The sequence below is a fragment of the Anoplolepis gracilipes genome, chromosome 17, assembly GCF_047496725.1.
Source record: "Anoplolepis gracilipes chromosome 17, ASM4749672v1, whole genome shotgun sequence".
NCBI classification, from domain to species: domain Eukaryota; kingdom Metazoa; phylum Arthropoda; class Insecta; order Hymenoptera; family Formicidae; genus Anoplolepis; species Anoplolepis gracilipes.
In genome coordinates this window covers 714947-737813 of record NC_132986.1, presented here as the reverse complement: position 1 = coordinate 737813, position 22867 = coordinate 714947, and the positions used below count along the sequence as shown (strand labels likewise).

Below are 22867 nucleotides of genomic sequence, written 5' to 3'. Positions count from 1 at the left end.
ATTGTATGTAGAGAAAAAAATCAAATTTTATAATTAATATCTGAAAATTAAACATTTTTTAATTTGGCAGAATAAATTGCTATCAATTTTTATTTATTTTTTGGAAAAAAAGTTACTTACAAGAGCGAATAAAACCTAAAAGTAGAAAACAATTACACAATTTTACATTAAAAGCATAAAATATTAAATAGACGTCATAAAGCGTAATATATGCGTTGCAGCTTTAAATAGATTTTACTGCTCTCATTTTTAAACTAATAGCATTTGCTTCACTTTTATTATTATCACTCGTTATGTCACTACATATGCTTATTACTAAATATAAGTGAAATCTTTGATTTGTGGGTTTATAGCATGTAAGTTTTGAGCTGCGGGTATGATGGTCTTACATAAATAAGTGTATTTGTCGCAATATATTTGTTGCGAAATAAATAGAACAAAAGAATTCTGCAATATTCCAATTCATGAAAATTAATAGTATTTTTAGAATAATGAAGGAGCTAAATTACATTATACATTCATTAAATTGCTATTATAACTCGTGTTATATTACAATCACTACTAGATTATATTTTATATATGCTTTTCTCTCTCTTTTTCTCTCTGTCTTTTATTTTATATAAAATTATTCTTTTAACTATTTTTTGTTCTACCTTATTTTATTTTCAATTATTTCTCTTTCTTCAGCTCTTGTTCATGTCTTATCATTCTAATATATATTTTTAAAACTTTTTTAAATGTCTAGCAATTGAAAATTGCGTGTCACACGATTGCCTTTGTGATATTATAGTCTGTAAACGATTGTAAAGTTTGAATGGCATGTGCTACAATGAGCGCAATCGATTCGATCAATTTTAAATCGATTCCATCGTTTCCGATGAATAATGACGCCGGTATCATTGGCCCGTATAAATGAAAGCCATTTCCTTATTATACGGATATAGGATGTGTGGAAACGCGCATTTAATGAAATTTCAAATAGCGGCAAATTACATAAATAAATAAAAAAAAGTGCGTGTTATTATTTAACAATAAGTAAAAATTCTCTACAATACTAATTATTGAAAAAATAATTTTCATACGTGACGTAAGAATATTTCGTTATTTAATTAAAATAAAATATGATAATTACTCATGATAAGCACTCGTGAGTCATATGCAAATTTGTACGTTTATAAATTATTAATATCTGCCACGACATTTTTTTTCTTCTACAATAGCCGCAAGAAATGATTACAGAAGGCCTATCTTACCGACATAAATCTCTTACGGGTGTCGCGAACTATTTTATCGATCGGACCTGTTTTACCGACCAGCGAGTTGCCGGCTGCTCCGCGAGAGGCGCTCGGTCAATTGGGACGCGAGCAAACACGGAGTAACGAGTCGCGAGTCGTCGATTGTCGGGCGAGCAGTCGTGAGCTTGCGGTCGATCTGGTTGTTTTTTTTTTTGTCAGTGCGCCTATTGCGTTTGTAACGTGTGAAATTTTTGCGCCTCTCGTCGCGGAGTGAATGCGCGCGTCCGATCACCCCGATACGTCATTAACCTCGAACATCGCTCTGCGTAGTTGAGGGACGACGTCGATCGCCTACACGGGCGTGACAAGAGGAACGGTACGTCGCGGCGCGTCGCGTCGCGTCGCGTCGCGTCGCGTTACGTTAAAATGGGAGCTCGCGCGGCCAAAAAGAGGCCAGTTTCGTCGCGACGCGTAGTCTCGTACGTGTGAGAAGCGGATGTTGTAAAGAGGGAACCGAGGAATATCGTCGCGCATCTCGAGAGGATAAGCGAAAAAGAAAAAAAGAGAGTACGGGACGAGGCGACGGAGGGAGAAGCGCAAAAGATAGAGAGAGAGAGAGAGAGAGGAAGAGAGAGGAAGAGAGCATCGTCCTCCGAAGCGTCGTGTTGTCCTTGCCACAACACTAACCTTAATCGGTGTTGTGCTTACTCAGCCGTAGTCACGATATTACTCGTCGATCGACGTTCATCTGTCAATTAAGGGTCGGATCTGTCAAGTCAATTAAACGGGGCTCTCTCGAGGCGCGTTCGTTGGATCCGCACGGAATGCTATCCTCGCCGCCGTCGTCGTCGTCGCCGTCGCCGTCATCGTCGTCATCGTCGTCGTCGGTGTTACGCTAAAAATATGCGGCAGTGAGAAACACACGGCGGAGCACCGCCCGTGGCAGAGCGAAGCGGCTGGCTCTCTCGGCTGCGTGTGCTGGACGCGGGAGGAGAGGAAGGAGAAAGAGAAGAGGAGGCAGGCAGGACTCTGTTGGACGAGGAAGGGGTGATCATCGTGTGTTGGCGCGACAACCCATCGACGAAAGGATCGCCGAGGAAAATGGCGGACCTCGAGGCGGTGCTGGCGGATGTCAGCTACCTGATGGCCATGGAGAAGAGCAAGTGCACGCCGGCCGCCCGTGCCAGCAAGAAGATTATTCTGCCGGATCCTAGGTACACAAACAACTCGCCTTACTCCGCGATTTCCGGCCGCGGTGCGCGGTGCGTGCGGTTCGATACGAGGAGAGAAGGAGGCGGACGGCGGTGGCGACCGACCGCCCGTCCGCCGGAGGACCTCTCCCCATTTCCTGCCCCTCCCTTCTCTCCCTCTTCCGCCTCTATTTTCCCTGTACTTTTCTTCCTTTATCACCGTCGTTGACGATACGTCATACGTCTCCCTCGTGACGACGTTTAAACCGACGTCTCTTTGTCAGTCGTCCGCTTCCCCTCTCCTCGCGTCGTCCGATTTTCGCGAATTTTTGGCGGGCAAAAAATGTTTACAAACAGCCGTGCGATACCGTGCGAGAGTCGACGAGCGAATTTATTTCTAATTCTTTCGATAGGTCGTCATAGGCTTGAGGATCATGCGAATTTTCCAGGATGTCGACGAAATAATCGGCTTCTCACGTATATTTATTAGAGAATCGATAAATCTCGGAAATCAATTACGTTGTCCGTCTCGCGTGAGATGTTTTGACGTTAAAACATCTCCCTTTGATTGACCGACGAATCTATCTCGGATCTCTCATCATAAAGAGATACCGATATTCCCAGTCAATCTTCATACACAAATATATAAGGCACACAAGATATATGCTCGCATGTTAAATCTTGGTTTATCTTGGAAAGATTAAATTCCCGGGATGGAATAAATTTTGTTCGATCGATCACAATTCCACTTTCTCTCTCTCTCTCTCTTCTCTCTCTCTCTCTCTTTATTCATCCGAAAAGCGGAAGGTCGTTTGTTTCTCAACGGTTTCTCATATCATCGTTCGATACTTTGCATCGATTATAATTTGCTAATGTTTACACTGTTGGCGTTATTTTTGGTCCGCAAACTACGGATATTAGCAAAGCTTTCGCCTCGTGAAAATAAGTCGACTCGGTAGCAGGCGTCGTTTTTGCTGGCGATTTGCCAAGCGAACGTTTCACGTGCACGTCGAAATACTGAATAAGGCAAAACTGCGTGTTCAAACGACATAAAGGGTAGGGCTTGATAGTCGAGGCTAAGAATTTTCACGAGGCAACGTACATCTTCTTTAGCTGTGTTGGTTATTTTCTTTTATGCAGTCACTAAAAATGTATATATCTCTACAAAGTGGCATTAAAAATATTACAAGAAGCTCGAGAAATTCTATAAATTACGAAACTTTAAAGAAAATATACTTATATACCAAAGCCCCGTTGGTTAAACTTTTAATCCAAGTTTAAAAATCCAATAAATTTGATTTTCTTTTCTCGTCGGAACATTTCAATTACTTTTTTTTTTTTTTTTTTTTTTTTTTTTTTTTAATCCTTAATCTTTGTAAAGAAAATATCTGTACACTCGGGTGCGTTAATGTCCGGTATTCATTTAAAAGAACATTTTGTAATTCGTTTTCATCCGTCTTCTTCGTGAGAATATGAAGCATTTAAAGCGTGCAATTAATTGTGTAAACAAAGATATGGTTCTTAAACATTGCGGAAGAAATTTAACTTTTGAACGTAAGCAAACAAGCATTTGACAGCTCAAAATCAAACTGCTGTGGTTTTGAAAGAGCGGAAGAATTTTTAAAAATAAACCACGTTAATGGTTTTATTTTTAATTTCTTTCCTTCCATTAAATGATGTCATTTATTCTCCAGATTAAAATAGAATCAATGTAATAGTTTTGTCAGTCAGTCAGCCAGTCAGTTCCTTGTTAGTGTCGGAATACGTATTTGGCGCACCGAACTTGGTGCGTGAATGAATGGCGGTGCTGAATATCGGATTACACTACCATGTCCGTCTTCAGCGAAGCTTTAGAAGTCGATAATCTTAAAGGATTTTGAATGTGAGACGTCTCTTTCGCCGAATATACTCTCGTTTCAATTACACAACGTACACGCAAACGGAAATTCACCCCGTCGTTGAGTAGCTTCGTAGAAAGAGTATCGATTATTCTGGCAGCATATATCTCTCTTACATGAAAGTTCGCTAAACTGTATTCGGCCAGGAGCAAAGTTCTCGGAGCGTAATCGATCCTGGGCAATTCCTTCAAAGCCATCGACACCGAGCGGTAGCGGCGTAATTAATCGCGTTTATAGACGTTTGATTGCGCTGTCAAATACACATCTATATCTAGAGATGTTGTGCAACCTCCCGTATTCTGTATATACATATCTTTCTGTCTATCTACGATCGGAAAAATACACGGGCTATACTTGTGTGGCTCTCATATGACAGTTGAACATAATCTCGTCCTTACGTCAACGCAAAGGTCGGATTGAAATTGATTGTCAATATAAGGGAAATAAATTTTCTACGACGGTATAAAAGAAAACGTAATACACACACAGTGTACGGTGGACAAGTTACGCACCATCGATATCATTTCTATGTGGTTAAAACAACGAAATTTATTTCCGTAGAGTTCGTGCATCCGTTTCTGAGCGATCGCGTAATGTAATAAATAAATTATAAAACGTCACAGGGATCGTAATATCGAACGTCATTGAAAAATATGCGGATCGATCTACGATAAAAAAAAAATGCAATTTTTCTTTGGTTTACTACGGTTACGCGCATAAAAAAAATGTTTCCGATTTTCTTCAACCTTCGGTTATTATAGCGGGATCAGATCCGACCTCGAAGGATGCATTTTAGAAAATGTCAGAGTGCGCGAGTTGTTTTTAGCTCATTATTTTTGTAACGCTTTATAACATTACGAACGCGGCTAATTTGTATTACTCATCATCGAGAACACAAATTACTATACAAGAAATAAATACAAATAAAAAGCACCGGCCCCGGCACTCTTTCGCGCCCAAATTTCGCGATCGCAAGACGCGGTGGGATTTCGCTATCTAACCGCGACCTGTCAAATCGATATACGTTGACGTTATTAGAAAGGAAAAATCGCACACGTGATAAAAAATCATTCGACGGCGAGTTTGAGCGACCGAATGGGGACACACAATGCCGACGGTCTTTTTTTTCTCAAATAAACTGTAACCAGGTCATATGCTTAGTTTATGTAGCGTAGTAATCGCTGAGAAGCTTAGTCGACTAATATTAGACTAAAATTAACCCCGACTAAAAGCGTTGACACTGGTCGAGTATACTCGACTTGTCACATCGACCCAGTCGACCGTTACGTCGACTGTAAATCCGGTATAAGTCAACGTTAACGCGCTGTCAACGGAGAGGCTGCGACGTCGCAGCCTCTCCTCTCGTTCAGTGTTAGCTAATGAAAAAAAATCGCATACATAGCAACGACGGTCAGATTATTCATCACAGCATTAATGCGCGAGCGGTGACACGTAGCGTACCCTCGCACCTTCACGCGGCCGCCAAGTTAAAAATGCGTGAACGCGCATCTGGAAGCACGATAACTATCCCTTTTTCGCGCTCTTACGAACCTCGCACGAGGGATCGCGCCACGTCGCGTAAAATAAGATTCCGAAAGGGGAGAAAAAAATCTAGAGCCTGCGAGATTGATTGATCATTAACTTGGTAAATTACAAGCTGCGCCAGCAACCTATAGAATCTATAAAACAAATAATATATCACGTATAATTTACGATTTACGCAAGATCTTTAACCTTTTATTCAATTATATTTCTATGTATTCGTTTCTCCAAAATATAGATAAATATATATAAATAAATTTTTCAAACATCTGTCGCGTGACAGATATAATCAGTCAAGTGAGAGAAGGAAAATTCAAGACAAAACTTGATCGGATTTGTTGGAAAATTGACCTTTCATTGTTATACTAGCGCTTAGCTTTTATGTTCGACATTTCGCGAATGTTGATGTTTTAACGACACGAGGGACAGCACTTTCGTGCGTGCTATACATCCTTGGACTATAAAGTATGATGCGATATCGCGATACGGCACGTACTGTGCCGCCAGTCTAATATAGTAGAAGCTTGGAACAACTCAATTTTCGAGTTTAATTAACCGACGCTTTACCGTCTCTTACTCTTCACGTGAAACGTGCGAAACAAGCGTACAACGTTTCGATATCTTACCGCAATTCCCGGTATGTCAGAAGCAAATGGCAAATTTCCTAGCACGCCTATAGGAAAAATATACGTATAGAGAGCTGACGGAGAGATATATACAGGGCGAATGTAAACTATTTGTCTTCTTCGTATTTTTCTTTCCTCCTTTCTCGCTCGCTCCTCATCCGTAAAGCGAAACGTCAGATTTTTTTTTTTTTACCAACAATCGAATCGTTCTTTATTACAGCAATGATAAATTTAATCGCAAAACGATGGAACGACGGACGTATCGTTGTGAGTGCTGCAATATGTACGAAACGAAGTGTATACTTTGTTTCAGTCCACAAATAGTCGAATCATCGCTACTATTGACGCTCGGTAAAGTTTACTCTGTCTTTCTCTATTTCTCTCTCGTGCGACGTGCGTTATTCTCGTTTAGTTTCCTCTTCTCTCAAGTTGTCGACGTGCCGGCGCCTCTCGAGATGCCTCCCTCTCTTCAGAATCTTCTTATTCGCAAAACGACTTCTCATAAATCCTCGGATTATTACGACGGAGCGAGTCATAAGCGTATTAGTTCACGAGATTATTAATGTAGCTCTATATCGTCATGTTAATCCGCCACTCGCCAGACATTTAGAATGGTGTAGGTATATATATATATATATATATATATATATATATATATATGTGTGTGTTTTTTTTCTCATGTCTGTTTCTTAATTATATATGTATTTTTAAATAGATTTTTTTTTAGCGCATTGATAAGTACAGCTCTCTTTCACGAGGATTCAAAGGCGAGACGGTATTGACATTATCCGTCAGTGTCGTTGGACGGGATCGATTAATCGTTGATTGGCTCAGGTGGAATCGATAAAATACTGGGCCATTCGTTCGTGTTCTACTCTCGATATTCCAAACGGACAACTATACTATCCCTTTTTCGCGCTGAAGGAAATATAACTCTGAACAAATATAATAGGAAAAGGCAGCTGTAGCCTTTCAGAAAGGACATATATCGAGGAAGCAGCGGTCCCAGATGTAATTAAAAGTAGTAATCAGCGAGCCGGACAAATACACGTATCTCTCGTTACTCTTGTGTCGCTGTAAAAACGTCTGGTTTGCTGTATAAAAACGAATTTAGGAGAATAAATAAACGAAATAAAGTTTCGCGAGAAAGAAAGAGAGAAAGATAAAGACAGGAGTCACGTGCGCTATCGCAAACTTTCGTGACGAGCTCTCGCTAGATTAAATAATTATGTCCGAGTGACATTTGATGCCCGGAGGAGTCATTTTCTCCTTTATGACTCTAACGATATTTTCCAACTTTTTATGTTTTATCATATTGCCAAAATGAAAAACTTTTATTACTTACTCGCTAAAAACTTTGAAAATACGAATATAATTAGCATGAAGGTTCATATAATAAACATTTTATTTGCATCATTAGCGAAAAGCAGGGTTGGTCGGAAAAAGACCATTGAGTGGAAAAAATCCTGGTAAATTCCGGTTTTTACTTCTCCCGGACCTTATAAACTGGCAAAAGAGTTATAAAAATAACTAATATGTAATACTGAAATATATTTATACAACTTTATGTAAAAAATTTATTTTTGCTGTGATTAATACTAACCGTTATTTAAAAAATTTAAAAAAATTAAATCAATATAATAATAAAATCCTTTTTTAATTCAAATTTACTATATAAAAGTTTTCGAAGCAAAAACTTTCGAGATATAAATGTTACTAAATTTTATATTAATTTCCAGTTTAATGAAAAAGTGTAATAGTAATAAAATTAACAATATTTATCAATATACATACATCTAGTTCGCGTTTACTGTTTAACATTTTCTAATAAACTAATTTATTTCCTACGTCAATTTCTAATTTATTATAAATTTTATTTCCGCGAAAAGCTTAAATTGGAAAACATTTTCTTAATTGATAAATATTGATAAAATATTTTCTAGTTATCTTAGTATTTTTAATAAAAAAGAATTTTTTTTTTTTCCCGGAAAATACCATTGGATTTTATCCATAAAATGAAATTTTGCCAACCAGCGAAAAGAGAAACGGAACGTCAAATGTCGATAAATGAAGTAAATAATATTAAAGTATGATAAATAAAAGTGAATAGGTATTCGAAACGCGATTGCGACGATTTGCGCTCTCGAGAAAGGGCATTCTTGACAGGCGTACAATTGAGATATGTCACGTGTCTCCATCACGTTACGATATACGTCGTGTTCGCGCACATAACTGTCATCGTAAATAGTAGGATACCGTCGGCGCTACATACATTAATTACCGTCTTTTATCGACACTGCAACGTGCGTTCAGACGCGTTGAATGGTAGCCACGAAACTACCCCTATTCACGGTAGGAAAAAAAGAAGAAAGAAAGAAAAAAAAAAAAAAAGAAGAGATCGCAATCAAGCGAAGAGAAAGGTGGGGAATGGAGGCCAAAGAGAGAGAGCGATTGAAGCCCCAGAAACCCCGGTGTAAGAGCGGATTCGTCCGCTTTGCCGACGCGAGCCTAAAAGGATACACGCGCACGAGCGCCCTTCGTTAATCCGAAGCCGCTTTTACGGGCAAAGTGTAATTTTCTCGTCGTCAAATTGCTCGCGGAATACGATAGTAGCGATCGATGGAAATGGACATTGGCTGATGGAAATTCCGATCTACGTCCCCTCGCTATAACGCTATACCTTCGTATCGTCGCTTGTTTACGCGCTTTAACTGCATTCGTGGTTTTAATCCCTGATGCAGAGCATAACTTTAGGAATGATTGATAGTCGGGCCGCGATGCACTTTCCGCGCTCGACTGCGGCCGGATCGCATTATGCAATACGAGGATAAATGACGTTTCATCGAATTTTAAGCCGATAAAGGAGAGTATATCTCTTGTCTTTCTTTTATTATTTTTCGAGTCATTTTTTCTCGATATGATAAATGAGTCTCTCGCGAGAAAAACAACGTCGTTTTTTTTATTTTTATTTTATTTTTTTTTTTTTTTTTTTCACATTATAGGAATTACATATTAAATATTCCTGTCTGCGCACACAAAAGGTCAAACGTCATTGCTTAATTCATTGCGTAACGTAAATCAATTGGCTTAATGGAGGAGTATTTTCGTCGAGCGTTAACGATGTATCGTTTCTCTTAAACGTTGCTAATCACTGAAAATTTCAGTAACGGCAGAAATAAGGCCTATTTTTAATCGACGGGCGAATGTATTTGCATTTTGAATGTGTATTTTATAGAAATAAGTCAACAAGGGTGTATACACATGATGTATATGTTGAAGCAGCCAGGCTTTACTGACCGGGTAGCTAGTTGCATTAGCAACTGAGAACGACGCGAGTAATCTCTCCGTTTCAATAAACTTCTTCTGCCTCTAGAGATACGTTTATTGCGACGCGCGCGAAAGATTTTGGTTGATTTTTGGGGCGCGAACAGAAATACGCCAAGCGGGGCGCGGTTTATGCGGTCTTGGCGCCGTATTTTCGACGTAAACTGCTCGGTCTGCTGACTTTGCCGCTTAAAATCCAATTGCGTACTAATCGAGGGACATGTAATCTCCTGGCCGTTTGATATCCTGCGTTTTTACGCTACATTATCGCAGAGTATCGGCAATAACGATTAAGCTAATCAAATCGGTATAACATTTAGAGTCTTTTCGCGATGAAATGAAGAAGAACTAAAATGAGACAAATGCTAAGATAATTTTACGATCATCGAATCGCCCGTTGCGTCTCAAGATAGGTATGCGGAACTTTATACTCTGACGTACGTTGCGATACATTCTCGAGTTTAAATTCAAATGACAACTATAAATACTGAATCGAAGATTCATTGATTTGAGGTCCGGATCGTTTTCAAGTTGAAAAATAACTTGGAGTCCTCATATTTAGTCATCATATTTAGTTATATTTAATTAGCAACAGGAAAGTCTGCCGTGTTTTTATTTTCTTCTTCGGTAATTTTTTACCATAGGTTTCTTTTTTTTTTTTTTTTTTTTTTTTCTGTGCCGGATCAATGCTTCGAATCAATTAACTATATGGATTCCATACGGACGGATTTACATATAACTGCCGCTTTTTCCATAATCGCATAATATTGTGCACGATTTCAGATTCACTGCGTCAATCGCGACATGATCGAGTGAATAAAAGTCTGCCATTACTGTACATACATATAACACACTATCGTACGCGATGGCTGGCGATGTTCCAACCAATCGTTCAGAAACACGAGGATTTATTTTGTTCGGTTGCAAAGCTCATTCACTACCTCTCCCCCTCCCCCGCTTTTGTTCCATCACCGAGAATTAATTCATATCCTATGACTATGTATCAAAAATTGATCCAAAGTGGACTTTGCCAGGCGTTTATCCTTGAACTCTATTGCTTAATTTCTTCCGTGCCTTTTATTTCGTCATTCTATTTACAACAGCTGTGCGAGAACATTTTTTCTAAAATGCCAAGGATGCGGTTTATTCGCATATTTTTTTACCCTTCTCTTTTTATTTTAATTTTAATTGGTTACAGAAAACGTATATTTCATTGATATTCAAAGATATTTCTGTATCTTTATTTCTTCGTGCTCGGAGAATGTCAGCGATAGAATATCAAATGATTCTTCCTAAATTCGTGTGTATTTAACAAGGGTGGAGCACGCAAATGTCAAAGTCGACGACCCCGAAGACTCTCGTCTCTGGCAAGCATTCGTCGCTTCTTCATTCATTCCCCTCAATGTTTTTTCTCTCGTCGAATTTGTCGTCGTACGATAAACTGTACAGAGACGAGGAACTGGAAGCGAACGATATTAAGCTCCGCCAGATTTATGGCAGCGTTTCACGAAGAGGAAAGCTATCCTTTTTTTCCAACGGTTCGTTGACCAGATTAGATTTTACTATAAACTAAAGATCGAAAAATTAAACGCTTACGTGAGATCGCTCCCGGATCACGTAATTCGCGCGTTACCTCGTCTCGAAATACTTCAAAATTTCTCGGCTACTCTTCTAGTCATTTCCGTAATGACATGCGAATAAATTGCGATACAAATTTAGCAATGAATAATCGCGCGACTATTAAAGAACTAGTAAAGGATAATATAAATAATAAAATGCTTTTACGTCAGCGCGAAAATAAAAGTCCATGGCGTAGCGCGAGATGCGTTCGAGAGAATAAATTTTAATATTTGTTTTATAAGTAGTCATTTTGCATAGTAACTCTTGGAGAGTTTCGAAAAACGCTTGGTGCTTTAATATTGCACGATTGCGTGAAATTAAAAGCCCGACCGCTGCCGAGCCGATCACATCTAACCGGCGACTCTGATAACTTGTATAATTTAGTGCCCCTGGTATCTCTATGGTGACCAGTCCCTGAGGCGATATTGCGTAAATAAGTGATACACTGTGTAGATGGAACACGGCGAACTTAATTATTCGCTCACCAAATAAAAAGGCGTTGTAAAATCCAGCCGAACAGACGGTCGACCGAGAGACGATGATAATACGATTAATTATTGAAGATTAATAAAATTGATATAAGATATTTGAAAATGTTGTGATGGAATTAGATTTTTTGACAAAAGTTTTATACAGGAAATTTTTAGTAATAAGCCTTAATGTTAGTGATTGTTTCCACGCTAAACTAAATATTTTGGAATGAACAATGAATTTTCTTGCAGAAAACGTTCGATAAAATGTTTTATTTTCTCGTATTTTAAAGAATATTAATTTTTAACGTTGACTTAAGTATTTTATCTGACTTACGTTATTCGATTATAATTTTTCCACAAAGTAAATGGCCTTCTAGAAGTCTTTTTGAGAAACTTCCTTTTAACCTTTATATATTCCCTAAAGGGAGGTGATAAAACATTATCTCTGTAAAAGTCATTGATGATTATCTCTCGTTATCACAAGAATGTTGTTTTTCAGAGCAAAGTCGAGTGTCGAGTGTCGAGTTTGAAATTGCCCAGCCACTTTGGCTGTTTGACTAAAATAACAATTGCCATTTGCAGTTACAAGTTGCCTCGCAATGCATTCATTGCGAAGCAATTGACCGCGATGATGGCGATGATAGTAGTTTAATTTGATTGCGATTTGATGTTCAATTTGATTTGATACTACTAATTGTAACTCTGGTATTATTTATTTTATCGATTTGCATAAACGCTGAAGCGCATGACGTTGCAATTATACCTAAAATAATTCAAAATTAATCATCCAAAATTAATAATAACAAATTACTCGTGCATCGGTCGACAAAAATTATCATATCGCATAATGCAAACCTACTCAACCAATCGGTCGTGATTCTTACAATTTAGAGAAGAACATGCAATAAAATGCTTTACTCTGCTGTTTTGATTTTACATATTTATGTAAAGCAGTTTTTTCTTATTTCAAGATGACTAAAACTTTTCAACGTTACAGTCTGACAGATAAACATATGGAAGATTCAATGAGACTAACTCTCATGTATTATTTATTTAATTTTTAACTTGTAAAGTATGAAAACGCAGGCATCACATTAAGTGAAAAAGAGTACAAAAATAGTTTGTAAGTTTAAAAAAAAAAGAAATTGTATGGTGCAATATCAGTACTTATTTTATTTTTACCGTAATGAGAGTTTCTCTCGTAAAAAAAAAAAAAAGAAAAAAAAAGAAATCCATGGCAGTCGATATCCATGAGTATCTGACGTTATGAAAGTTGATCGCACTTTAGTAAAAGTTGGACCAATCTACCATAATATAGAGGTATATGTACAATATATAATATGTATAGGTATATAATATACACTTAATGAGTACATGTATATATACACATATATATATATATATATATATATATATATATATATATATATATATATATATATATCTGTAATGGTCTGTGAAATATGATCAGAGTATAAAAAAAAGAAATTTCATCGTTTACAAATGAAAGGTCATCGTAAATCTTTCAAATTGGCTATCCAGCAGACGCGATCGCTCAACTAACGAAGTATTTATGACAATTGATTATCCATTTTAATATTTTATCATATATACATCAAAGAGCAGCGATACGTGAGAAAATAGGATAATCAAAGCGATTTTAATTAGCGCCTTCGTATCAGAATAAAATCCACACCTACGTACTTTCCGCTTACGTGTACGCCATGAATCATTAGTGAATAACTGGAGAAGAAAAAGATAAAAACACTGTATATATTTTGTCAAATAATTGGCTATTATCTATCTCGGCACGGTATTACGTAGCAGCGTTTTATTATTCGAGCGCGACAGAGCATTCGCGTTCATGTAAACTCGTAAATCGCTATATTGATGTGACACGACAAGCCATAACTCTACCGTTTTACATATTGATCAATTTTGTGGCGTGATATAGGTGCGGCGAAACGTATGGAGATTTCGGATCACCGAGCACGCTAATATATCCTTCATGAAATACCGAGCACATCTTTGATAAGTTTATCGTCGACAGCAGCGTTTGATGGAATAACTGATCAGGATTATCAGTCTGTCTCAGTGTTGACCCAGAATCTCCGGAATTCTTTGGAGCGAAATCTTTGAAAAAAAAAAAAAAAATATCCGTTCTAAATGAAAAAATATCTCTTTCTCTCGCCAAATATTATTTATACAGATGTTCGCTGTAACGGTTCGCGTGATATTTGACAGCTTCCAGCTTTAAAGAAAGTTTATAAAGTGAGTTTTTATATACTTTATGCAATAAAACATTTTTTTTAAATAAAAAATCAATGTCATCTTGAATTTTTTAAATAAAACCTTTCAATTTTTATTACATATTCTTACAGCCTTTTCTTTAGGCCTTTTCAAAATACTATAATTTTATTCACTTTGAGTTAGCCATTTCCAAGTTATCGAGTTTTTTACGATAAGATATCATTGGGTGTAAGCCAGTCAAACATAAAAAAACTGTTTATTATCTAACTTTGAACTTATTATACGTTTCAACTTTTCTCATATGCTGTAGCCTATGACCTGCTGAACAAAAAATGTAATAGGCTATATAATGAACAGTTTTTTCCTGTTTGACAGTAAAAAAAAAGTGATATCTTAATATAAAAAACTCAACAACTTTGAAACGACCAAAAGGAAAATGTATAGTGTGAAAATTTTTGAACAGTAATTTTAAAAAAATTTCAAGAAGGGCTACAAGAATATGTAATAAAAATAGGGGCTTCCATTTAAAAAATTCAAGGTAACATTAATTTTTTAATAAAAAAAATTTTTTTTTTTTTTTAACTTTTTTTATTACATGTGATGGTAGCTTGCATGAAGCAGATAAAAATTCACTTTAAAAAACTTTCCTTTAAACTGTCAGAAGCGTTTCAAAAATCATGCGAAATTACGCTAAACACTTTGTATAAAGAAAAAAAAACACATTTAATAGCGAATGCAACATTGCAAAGCGATGTACACGCACCGGCATAAATGGTGTCCGTCGGTAAATGTGTATGTACGTACGTGTATGACAACCGAGAGCGTCACATACACATGCAGCGCGTACGTACGTGTCACTTGAAGCGTGGCGGAGTTCATGCAGCGGAGGAGAAAAAAGTGGGAGGCAATTCGATGTTGCATCCTTAGCGCAAGCCGCACGATCGAGAGAGAAAGCATGACAAGACGTGATGCCGATTAGTGGTGTCCTGTAGCACTGCCTCACTCACTCTACGCTTGAATGCAGGAGGAATGAGCGAGAGAGCTGTAGGACACCGCGTTGTCTCTATATGCGTCTCGTTCGCTCTCGCGCTTATATCATGCTTTCTTTTTTATTCTTTCAAGAAACGTGGCTGAACTCTGCGCATCGAATGCCGGCATTCGTAATTATTTTATTCGTATTATTTTTTATATATAAATTCTCTCTCTCTCTCTCTATATATATATATATATATATATATTTTTTTTTTTTATTTTATATTTTATATATAATTATATGTAAAAATATATATATATATGTATTTATGAAAATAAATAAAAAAAGAGAGAAAATAAATAGAGTTTTTAATTTACTTTAAATTAATATTTAATATTAATATATGTATAATTTAATCATTAATATTTAAAAAACTTTTTTATGAAGATATCTAAATTTTTGTAATATTACGCAGCATAACGTTATCTTCCCTAAATTAGTTACATTTTTATATAAGTATTGTAAATTTACAGTTAAATGCTCGTTGGTTCATTTGTAACAAACCATGAATTCGATCAGATATCGATATTGTGTTATAAACCCGGTAAAAAATTTTTATATATAATCAGACAAAAATAGTCGTATCTAATTATACAAATTTATATACGAAATTTGTCCATTTTATATATGATTATATATAATTATTAATAATTATAAATAAAATGTTGCAGGCATTGTGTATAAGTATGTATAAGCTTACATATACATAATTCTAATTGTAGCTATCAATCCATTTATATATAAATATACGTAACGTTTTATACGGTGTCATCTATAATAATTATACATATTTTTACACAATTGTGTTGAATCCTGTATAATAATATTCAATTCTGTATAACTATACATAAGAAATTTTTTATCGGGAATTTAAAATTTGAGTTTTGTAATAATACAATTACGAAAAATATTTTATATCACGAATTATCATTTCTACACGTTTATTTATAAGTAATTATAAATTTAATTACAAACGGATGCAAGTTTACAATTACTGTTCTAGTGAATCTCAAAATTACTCATAATGATACATGTATATATATATTTTTTAGCAAATTTTTTTACATAAATAGAAAAAAAAATACGCAATCATAAATAAATTAATATTTAATTAGAATAATCATATTTTTTTGATATATGTGAAACCGAACTTCTAATATTAATATAATATAATTATAATTTTACGAATGCCGGCATTCGATGCGCAGAGTTCAGCCACGTTTCTTGAAAGAATAAAAAAGAAAGCATGACATAAGCGCGAGAGCGAACGAGACGCATATAGAGACAACGCGGTGTCCTATAGCTCTCTCGCTCATTCCTCCTGCATTCAAGCGTAGAGTGAGTGAGGCAGTGCTACAGGACACCACTAATCGGCATCACGTCTTGTCATGCTTTCTCTCTCGATCGTGCGGCTTGCGCTAAGGATGCAACATCGAATTGCCTCCCACTTTTTTCTCCTCCGCTGCATGAACTCCGCCGCGCTTCAAGTGACACGTACGTACGCGCTGCATGTGTATGTGACGCTCTCGGTTGTCATACACGTACGTACATACACATTTACCGACGGACACCATTTATGCCGGTGCGTGTAAACATGATTGGTCGGCAACGTCTCTATAAAAGTAGTATACACAAGCAAACGCGCAAAACTAAATTCATTTGAAACTTTCTTTAACGTACCACTTTAGGAACGAATTGAACGTTAACGAACATTCCGTTTGCATTTCATTATAGCGTAAACATCTTCCGAACTTCAATAACGAAAATTTGCATTCGCTGTTTGTTGTTCAGTTTATATATTTACCTTTAATTAAAGAAAAAATTCTTCTTTATATCAGAATTTAACCCTAATTATGAAGAGATGTAATATTTTGGAAAAGAGTAAACTAACAAAGAAGTAAACTCAAAGTTTTCTTCTTTCTTTCGCTTTTTTTTTTCTACAGCACAATTTCCTATCAAAGCTCGGTTGAGATGATAATCTTACATAAGTAATTGATGGAAAAAAAATATCTCTTTTCTTTCACACTTTACTTTCATTATTTTTTATTCGAAAGAGTATTCGAAAATGTACGAACGATAATTTAAATGCTTTACATTTTTTATTTTAAAGTTTAAAATACTTTTATAAGCACATTGTGTTTTACTTTTGTTTTATAATTTTTCTTTTATTTTTTTTTTAATTTTTATTATTCATTTAGTTTAAACTTTTATCATTTGGATGTATTTAATTTAGTTTATAGTTTTTGTAATTATTTTCCGTATTGCCTATATTTTTATTGTCGTACTTTTATTAGTTGTTCAAAGGAAGAGAGAGAAGATGTTAATCTAGATGTTAATCTAGAAAATACTAAAACTATTTATTAATTATAAAATCATTTTTTTTTCTGTTTCAGCGTTAGAAGCGTTATGCACAGATATCTGGAGAAGAATAACGAAGTAAACTTCGACAAAATATTTAATCAAATGTTAGGTGAGTAAGCTCCTGCTTCAATATTCCATCCTTTAATCCATCGCCATTCGCGATTTGACCTTCGCTTTTTGACGAGATCAAAGACAAAGGGATGCTTAGATTTAGATCAAATTCGTCGAGTTTATATAACAAGGATAACTTCCTCCCAATAAACGTTTCTATCTGTGTTCGACAATATACAATAGCTTCGGCATATAATACTATTTTAGATATTGGCATATTCTCTTCGATCGATCCAACTATGCGAGATGCGTGCATATATTCTTCACAGATAATTAGTCGTAATTTATATTTGTACGGAATAATTCTCGCAACTTATTATTATTTCGCATGGTGAATTTGAAAAATTATCAACGAAAATGCAAATCTAAATATTCGTCCGCGTAAAAAATTTAATGAAGATATCCTCGGGATAATTGACAGTCTCGTTTTAATCGAGTTAACATACTATTTGTAAAGCATTATTTTAATACATTTTGTACATTTGAATATCGAATAGATTTTCAGCGCACAAAATAATCCCGAGTATGATGATTTAATAAATATATTCGATTTTTCCCGTCGCGCGCAGAATGAAATGTATGAATTGATCGCTATCCTGAGATGACCTGGAAAAAAAATTTCTTCTTTTTAGCAGAACCGTGCCAACTTGTATGGATTCACACATTTGCCTCTATCGTGAATTATCTCTACTTTTCGTGAAAATAGCGTCAATGTAGTGAGTTGTGACAATATTATAATATTCGCCGATATCAAGCAAACTCCACATATACTTCCAGGTTACCTTTTATTCAAAGACTTCTGCGAGACTGTAGCGGAGGAACCGATTCCGCAACTTAGGTTTTACGAAGAGGTTCGTGTTTTTAGCCCGCACACTATTTAATTAAATTTCAGTAGCGTCGCATATACATCGTAGATCGCTTAGACAAGTGCGTAAAGGAACCGCTTATTTATGCATTTTAGATCAAAGCGTACGAGAAGCTCGAATGTCCGGAAGACAGGAGAAAACTTGCCAGAGAGATCTATGACAATTACATTATGAAGGAATTGTTGGCGCATTCTCACGTGAGTATAGTACGGCATCGAGCGTCGAACATTCACATTTGTTTCCTCTGGAGATACCGCGGGAAAAAAACATTTTATCTGGAATTCTGAGATATATAACGACGTCTCTCTCTCTATGTATTTCTTGCAGGAATATTCACAAGAGGCGGTATCTCACGTGCACAAGTATCTCATGAAGAATGAAGTCCCAGTTAACTTGTTCGAGGTAGGTCATTGTCTCCCGTAGCCCTTATCTACGCGATTGCGCATACGTATCGATATTTCACGAAATCTTTTTCTATTTGTAGCCGTACATCGAGGAGATTTTTAACCATCTGCGAGGGGAACCGTTTCAGAAATTTCTGGAAAGGTACAACAATACTTTAACGATATATCAATCAATCACGCTGAGATTTATAATGAATAAATTATACATGATTTTTTTATAGCGACAAATACACACGTTTTTGCCAGTGGAAAAACTTAGAGTTGAATATCCAGGTATATTTCTTGAATTATTATTATTTTTTTTTTTTTTCAAGGATAATATTCCTAACATTGTATATTAAATTATTTAATGGAAATTATAGTTGACGATGAACGACTTCAGCGTGCATCGAATAATAGGCAGAGGCGGCTTCGGCGAGGTATACGGTTGCCGGAAAGCGGACACCGGCAAGATGTACGCCATGAAATGCTTGGATAAAAAGCGCATTAAGATGAAACAGGGTGAAACGTTAGCTCTTAACGAGAGGATAATGCTCTCGCTAGTCAGCACCGGAGTGAGTGATTTTTTTTTTTGTTTATTTTTTTCTCGAATGAAAATACCTTTACGATAAATCATAAGCGATAATAGCGAAACGTAAAATATTGTCGCTGCAGGTAGATTGTCCGTTCATAGTGTGTATGACGTACGCGTTTCATACGGCCGACAAGCTATGCTTCATCCTGGATCTGATGAATGGCGGCGATTTGCATTACCACTTAAGTCAACACGGAGTCTTCAACGAGCCGGAAATGAAGTTTTACGCCGCGGAGGTGATCCTCGGCTTGGAACATATGCATCGCAGGTACATTGTCTACCGTGATCTGAAACCCGCGAATATATTGCTGGACGAGCACGGTCACGTCAGGATATCGGATCTGGGACTGGCATGCGATTTCTCGAAGAAGAAGCCACACGCGAGCGTGTACGTATAATACTGTGCTGCTGAAGCGCGATTAAACTTTTCGACGAGTGTAACGCATCGCTCTAGCCGCCTCCTGTCTTGTAACAGTGGCACGCACGGATATATGGCGCCTGAGGTACTTTCGAAGGGCACCGCATACGATTCCAGCGCAGACTGGTTCTCTTTCGGTTGTATGCTGTACAAGCTGTTGAAGGGTCACAGTCCGTTCAGGCAACACAAAACCAAGGACAAACACGAGATAGACCGTATGACACTGACCATGGTGAGTCGCTCTGAGACTTTTGACATTTCATCGCAGCCATATTAAATCAATAAAATTTTTTATAAAAAGATATATGATTTTTTTTTGGATTGTTTATGTAATTCATTGAGCGATTTCGATAAAGATCTCTCTTGAAAAGGCATAATTGAAGATTCGAACAATCTTTTTTAATCGTTTGCAGAACGTTGAATTACCAGAGACGTTTTCGCGAGAGTTACGATCGCTGTTGGAAGGTCTGCTACAACGAGATGTTAACACCAGACTCGGCTGTCGCGGCAACGGCACGGACGAGTTAAAGGCGCACCCGTTTTTCAGTGGTATCGATTGGCAGCAGGTGTATCTGCAAAAGTATACGCCACCCTTAATACCGCCACGCGGCGAAGTAAATGCCGCAGATGCCTTTGACATCGGTTCCTTCGATGAGGAAGACACGAAGGGAATCAAACTGACGGAGGCGGATCAAGATCTGTACAAAAACTTTCCTTTAGTCATCTCCGAAAGATGGCAGGCTGAAGTAGCCGAGACTGTGTTCGAGACAATCAATAACGAAGCGGATAAGGTAAAAGAGCCCCTTAATTGTTCGTAATATTTTTTCATCGTTATTGTTTAGTAACCGACTCCACTTTATTTTCTTGACAGTTGGAAAATAAGAAAAAAGCGAAACAAAAGCAACGGTTTGATACGGATGAAAAAGGTAACTGCGTTGTGTATCTGTATATTAAAATTTAGATGAAACTCTAACTGATACAATGTCGATTATTTACAGGTTCGGACTGTATATTACACGGTTATATAAAAAAATTAGGAGGTCCATTTGCGAGCGCATGGCAAACGCGTTACGCGAAACTTTATCCAAATCGGTTAGAGTTACATCCAGAATCTGCGACTAAGCCCGAGCTCGTGTTTCTCGATCAAGTAAGTTTACATAGGAATATAAGAAAGGCAAAAGAGTGGAATAAAATTATGAAATTAAAATAGTAATTGCAGATATATCAGTGCTTACTTAACAATTATATCTTTTATTTTATTCATTTTGCTCTACTTGCAAGAAATAACAGTTTACATTGTTTACAATGTCTTCAGGTCGAGGAAGTCGGGGCGGATTTGCAACTTGTAAAGGGAGAACAGTGCATCGTTATGCGTACAAGGGATGCAAAGATCGTACTTACAAATGCCGTAAGTGGATTTATTTTCAATATCTTTATTTGTGAAAAAATACAAGTTATATATCTCATACAAAAAAGATGAATAATTCATATGATCTAATTGTTCAAACAGTTTGAGATGAAAATGTTTTAATTTAAAATTTGAGTATGAGAAAAATTTTAACGAAGAAAGAGGCCCTAATGTATTGTTTTAAAAAATCAAGAAAAAAATTTAAGATTATTGAACAGAGAATTGAAACTCTCTCTCTTTTTCTCTCTTTAATTCACTCAATTGTCAAATAGTTTAAACACTAACAATAATTAACTTGTAGGATGAAATAAGCTTAAAGGAATGGGCGCTCTCGTTAAGATCGGCTCACAAATGCTCAATGGAGATGCTCGGCAATATGGCGAGGAAAGCAGGTAAGATCTACGGGACTGAACGGGACGCCGTAATCCCGGCGACGCAGCGATCCACAAACGGCAACTAGCCCATCGTCGCCGTCACGTGCAACGTCGCACCAACATACTCCAGTCCCACTGCCCCGCAGCAGCGACAGCAGCAACTTTTTTTATACTAAACGAATGGTTGAGGAGAGTGGCAATGAATGAAGAGATTTAAGTAGAGCGAGAGGAGCGTTTCTCGTGGAATAGTGTCGGTGATAAAAACGCACTCGTAGTGCCTCGTCCTCCAAAAGCTCGCTCTCAATTTTTCGCTGCAGCATATTAATAAAAAGAAAGAAAAACAAGCGGATAAAAATTCCTCTCTTGACACATCTCGATCACAAACGGAACGTCCCAAAAAAATCCCGTTATATGGCGGATAGCGCTGCGCTGTGTATTATAGAGACTCTAGCCAAGTAGTATCGTGCGTACGTTTCTCCCAGGGCCACGAGGATAAAGCGCGCGTGCCCATACAACAAATACACACACACACACACACATATATATATATACATACACATCCACACATGACACACACACGTACACGTATACTTAATCGCGGCTCCTTCTGGTCACTGGCGCGGACACGTAGGCATCTCGTTATATTTGTACATTAGTTGTATGTGCAATATGTGACGTAGCGACTAGCGACCGACCGAGCGACGAACAAAAATTAACAGATAACACGCGGACACACGAGACACACCACATCCGGTAGTATATTATTATAATCTAGTACTCTATACGCGATCCCGTGCTCTTATTTTTTTTACGTTTCGTCGTACCGCTCGTTTACTTAATTTATTTAATAATACAGAGAGAAAAAGAGACACTGGTTTTATATATTGTCCTTACGATGAAACAAAAGTGACCCATTATTTATTATGTTGTTAAGTGCGAGAGAATGAGAGAGAGAGAAAGAGAGAGAGAGAGAGAGAGAGAGAGAGAGAGAAAAGAATAAGAAAACTCGTTTGTATATTAGCCAAAAGAATCGAATACCGAAATATACAAGCAACATGTGTACGCTCGAGTGGATATACGCGAGTCCGCTCTGGCAATAAAATGTGCGATGAACGTAGATGAGAAGAGCTTTCTTTCGTCCTACATCTTGTGTCAGTAGA

At 36.9% G+C, this 22867-nt stretch overlaps 1 protein-coding gene across 2 annotated transcripts; it reads left to right on the top strand.

Moving 5' to 3' along the window:
* Positions 1–1376: 1376 nt before the first annotated feature.
* Positions 1377–22694, top strand: Gprk1 (G protein-coupled receptor kinase 1). Of its 2 annotated transcripts, XM_072909020.1 has the most exons (15): positions 1377–2449; positions 17585–17661; positions 18441–18514; positions 18625–18726; positions 18857–18931; positions 19014–19075; positions 19155–19206; positions 19296–19487; positions 19588–19895; positions 19983–20157; positions 20339–20716; positions 20797–20851; positions 20924–21072; positions 21241–21333; positions 21635–22694. In XM_072909020.1, the coding sequence occupies exons 1-15, from the start codon at positions 2337–2339 to the stop codon at positions 21791–21793; spliced, it is 2064 nt and encodes a 687-aa protein (XP_072765121.1). In that variant the 5' UTR covers positions 1377–2336; the 3' UTR covers positions 21794–22694. The 2 variants fall into 2 exon arrangements, with proteins under 2 accessions (XP_072765121.1, XP_072765122.1); XM_072909021.1 differs by lacking the exons at positions 1377–2449; positions 18441–18514 and having other exon boundaries at positions 17583–17661.
* The last annotated feature ends 173 nt before the right edge of the window (positions 22695–22867 follow it).

Bases quoted from the DNA above. Each gene is read 5' to 3' on its own strand.
- Gprk1 (XM_072909020.1), top strand. From the start codon at position 2,337: ATGGCGGACCTCGAGGCGGTGCTGGCGGATGTCAGCTACCTGATGGCC. The intron at 19,896-19,982 runs GTACGTATAATA...GTCTTGTAACAG, and splicing joins AAGAAGCCACACGCGAGCGT to TGGCACGCACGGATATATGG. The intron at 20,158-20,338 runs GTGAGTCGCTCT...AATCGTTTGCAG, and splicing joins ACCGTATGACACTGACCATG to AACGTTGAATTACCAGAGAC.